Source organism: Chenopodium quinoa, unplaced genomic scaffold, assembly GCF_001683475.1.
Source record: "Chenopodium quinoa cultivar QQ74 unplaced genomic scaffold, ASM168347v1, whole genome shotgun sequence".
Lineage (NCBI taxonomy): Eukaryota > Viridiplantae > Streptophyta > Magnoliopsida > Caryophyllales > Amaranthaceae > Chenopodium > Chenopodium quinoa.
The window spans coordinates 1754558-1759036 of record NW_018743574.1 but is presented as its reverse complement, the minus strand read 5'-3'; the positions used below and the strand labels follow the sequence as shown (position 1 = coordinate 1759036).

The window sequence follows — 4479 nt, the reverse complement described above, 5'->3', positions numbered from 1 at the left end:
AATTGAGTATTTTTCGACACACAAACCGATGAAAATATTAAATTCGGTTGTAATTTGTAACAACTTTTAGACTGCACTTTACATTTTTTTTTTTTAAAAAAAATTGCAATTTATGTATAATTCGTAAATTTTCCAATTATTTTTTAAAAGGATAAAATCAATTAAATAAGTTTCCTATCCTAAAATGAATTGGAAAAAAAAAATTAAAAAGCAAAGATGAAATTAGGAAAGTTTATAAAAATTTGACGGTGTACGTGGAGCAAACTCATTGGCTGACACACGTCTACGCTTCCTACTAGACTTAGAATTATAATTTCACTAAAAAAAACTTTATAAAGCAAGCAGCTGTAAATGTTTAATTCTTCTCTCAGATCTACAATTCTCGAAAAAAATCCCTCTTTTTTCAGTCTTAATTTTCTCTCTCTTCAATTTCATCTTCATCAATGGATGCCCTAGATCAAGTTTTCGATCCTTTGAGAGATTTCGCCAAGGACAGCGTTCGTCTTGTTAAGCGTTGCCACAAACCCGATCAAAAAGGTATGTTAATTTAATTCAATTTTCTCTCTCTTCGGGTTTTTAGGGTTTTTTGTTTTGGATCTATTGATTGTGATTTTGATATTTGATTTTGAATTTGGGGATTGTAGAATTTACAAAGGTGGCTTTCCGTACTGCTGTTGGATTCGTTGTAATGGGTTTCGTGGGATTCTTCGTCAAGCTCATCTTTATTCCGATCAACAACATTATTGTCGGATCTACTTAGATTGATTGGTAATTTTACTTTTCTTTTGTCAAAATTAGATTTTTGGATTCAATTTTATTTTCTTGTTCAATGTTGTTGAATTTGATTGATTTCTACATAATCTGCTATTTGCATGGAGTTTGCAAGAGGATTTGGGGTTCAATTATGTGTTCTGGTTTTATATTGATGCTGTTGATTGTAAGAAATTAAATGAGAATTGGGAAAATTTGGAAAATTAGTAGAGTAACGAATAATGATGTTTGTGTTAAATCATTAACTTATTGTATGTTATGGATTTGTTTGATCGTGTTAGAACGTGGGTTTTGGGACGGATCAAGGCTGTTCTAGGAAATAATTACTGACTGAAAGCTTACAAGATTTGTGATTAAGCTATTGATTGATGTTTAGAAGTTAGAATAATATGGTTTCAAAAGCTGAATTGTATTTTAAATAGATTTAGCTTAACATGCATCAAAATTGAATGTTTGGCGATATCAAAGTAAATCATTGGGGTGCACTATTTCATGTACTCGTTCTGGAAACTGGGGTGAATTATGTCATCTACACCCCATCAAAGACATTGTGTTGAATAATGTCATCTGCCTAATAAAAAGATTGGTGTCTTAGCTTGTGAGTTGAATTAGAACTTCCAAGGTATCTTGGATGTTATTGCTTTAATACTCACGGACTAGCTTCTAATTTGGGTCGGGATGGATTTTGTTGATGTTTTTAGCTAGAGATGGATCCATTAGAAAGCAGTAATGTTGTTTGTTTTGTGCTATATTATCTTTTATGAAGGTTTTTGTTGAGACATTTTACTCTATACGAAGGTTTTTGTTGATACATTATAAATAGGTTTTTGCTAATACATTATAAAAAGGTTTTTGCTGATACATTATTTGAATATGATCATGATTTTCTCCCCTATTTTCTTTTCATTTATACAGAGTTTGGGAGGCCATTGACTCTGAGATATAACATTAAGAATTGAATTCATCTCAGGGTAGTTAAGCATACACTCTCTTCTATCTATTGGTGATTTTTGCAAAACCAGATTTTAAACATGCACTCTGTTTTACCATTTTGGACATAAAAATTGTAACTTCTGCATGTAGAAAAGGTCATACTCTTGTAGGTTGAGCACTTGAGCCTGATTACAATGAAGTGAAATATAGTAGGAAAGAGCTTTCATAGTTTTGCTTCTTTTATCCCCAGTGTTAATGTATTATTCGCATTCCAGGGAAACTGTACCTGGTTCATTTAACTGTTTTCATGAAAGCAATTATATTATGAATAGCTGAGTTTAGTGTTTGAAAGATGTTAGAAAATTACTCAACTTCACCAGATGATCCCACTCCATGCAATATACTTGTGTACTGCTTTTCATAAATCCAATATGAAAATGTTCTTCGAGCCCTGGTAGTTTTACTGTCCTTTTACATAGGAGAAGATGTGTCTTTCCCCTAAGATCCCTACTCAGTTTACTAAAGCCTCTTTCAGGATTTTCATTGGTGTGACCTGGTTACATCTTAGTGAATTCTATGACCTGGTGTGAAGGGTCTTTGTAGCAACGAAAATTTTGTGTTGATGTTCATGTTTAAAATAGCTTAAATAGATCTACATGCATAAATACAATATATATATATATATATATATATATATATATATATATATATATATATATATATATATATATATCTATATATATATATATATATTAATACTCTGTATTATACTGGTTGGTTTATTAACTCATCTGAGGTGTCTCTTCTACTTGGTCTTTGAACCATAAAATTCATTACTTAGTTGATTATGTGATTGTAAATTAACCCCTTTCTCTTGTGCAGGTTATCTTGCTGCAATTTTGTCTGTTAGAAAGCAACAAATGAAGAAAGAATGGATATCAAATGCTTCAAGATTTCTTTTGACGTATATGTTAATGTAGACTAAACAATTTCATTAAGTAGAACTCGTTTTACAGTCAGGATATATTATGTACTTTTGCAAGGCTATTCAGTTTCTCAATGCCAGTTCAATTTTTATGACCTACTTCTATGTTGTTAGTATGTGTAGAGCTGTCAAAAGTTGACCCGACCAGAAATACCGACTCAAACCCGATTATTGTCCGACCCATTTGAAACCAAAAAAATGGTGACCCAAATCCGACCTGAAATCAAACCTTGACCCGATTATGTAAGACTCGAACCCGAACATAAACTGACTTGGAGATGACCCGACCCGAATGTAACCCGTAAATTGTTGACTTAAATCGAACCCGACTTGAATCGAAATTGACCCAAACCCGTTTTAACCCATCAAAAACCGAATTTAACCCGAGTAGTTACTAACCTGACCTGAATTCAACACGACCCGTTCCCAGATCGACCCGAATTTAACCTAACCTGTTACAAACCCGACCTAAAATCAGCCCGACTTGTTATTGACCTGACCAAAATTCAATCCGACTTGTTATTGACCTGACCCAAAATCAATCCGACTTGTTATTGTCCTGACCCAAAATCATTCCGACTTGTTATTGACCTGACTCGAATTTTACCAGACCTATTACTAACCCGACCAAAAAATTCAACCCGATCTGTTACTAACCCGACTCGAAAACAACACAACTTGTTATTGACTCGACCTAAATTCAACCAAAATTGTTCCTGACCTGATTTCAAATCACCTTAAATGCAATTTAGACCATCTTATTATTGTTGATCAAAGCATTTTGTTTAGGGAGACCAAATCGGTACAGGCCAGGATAAAAAAAGGAGCATCATCCTCAAATATAAGAGTTAAATATAGTATATACTAGATGAAGCCCGTGCGATGCACAATTTTTTTGATTTTTTTTTAAATAATGTTTTTTTTTTTGTATTTATGAGCCTAAAATTTGTTATATATTTAGATAAAATTCCTAATATTAAAATATAATATATAATATTTAATTAATTTAAATTTAAAAATCTCATTCGCCAATTTTGCTTACATGGCATTTAAATTATTTAATTCTAAATGAAATTAATAATATCTTATTTAATTGGCTATTACTAAGATTTATAATCCTACATGGCGCACTGAGAAAATTAGATCCTACGTGGCTCTCTAAAAACTCGGGAAAAAACTCCCCTTTATATATATATTAGATTTGTTGTATGGTCAAATGCGATAATTATCTTCCTAAATTATAAATCATAGTTCCCTATTATATTGTCATATATATTATAGTCAAAGGAAATAATTATCTTGATAAAAATGATAATTATCTATTTATAGTTAGCTGAACCCGAACATGAACTGACTTGAATATGATCCGACCTGATTGTAAGCTCCAAATTATTGACTTGACATTACCCGACTTGAATCCGAGAATGACCCGACTTGAAAACAACCCAACTTGATCATAACCCGCAAATTATTGACTTGAATTGTACCCGACTTGAACCCGAGAATGACCCGACTTTAAAATGACCTGACCTGATTATAACCCGCAAATTATTTAAATGAACTGAACCTGACTCAAACCCGAGAATGACCTGACCTGATTCGAACCCGCAAATTATTGACTTGAACCGAACCCCAATCGAACTCGAGAATTACCCTAACCCGTGAAAATCCGAATTAAACCCGACCTATTGTTCACCCGACCCGAATGTAACCCAACCTGTTATTAACGTGACCTAAACCCGACCCAAACCAGATAAGAAGTATGATTCGAATCAAGCATGACCCAACCC

General features: G+C 32.9%; 1 protein-coding gene across 1 annotated transcript; it reads left to right on the top strand.

Annotated features, from left to right (window-relative positions):
• The first annotated feature begins 328 nt into the window (after positions 1 to 328).
• LOC110681936 (protein transport protein Sec61 subunit gamma-1-like) lies at positions 329 to 2788 on the top strand. Its single transcript, XM_021858113.1, has 3 exons — positions 329 to 537; positions 645 to 768; positions 2587 to 2788. The coding sequence occupies exons 1-2, from the start codon at positions 444 to 446 to the stop codon at positions 758 to 760; spliced, it is 210 nt and encodes a 69-aa protein (XP_021713805.1). The 5' UTR covers positions 329 to 443; the 3' UTR covers positions 761 to 768; positions 2587 to 2788.
• Positions 2789 to 4479: the final 1691 nt, after the last annotated feature.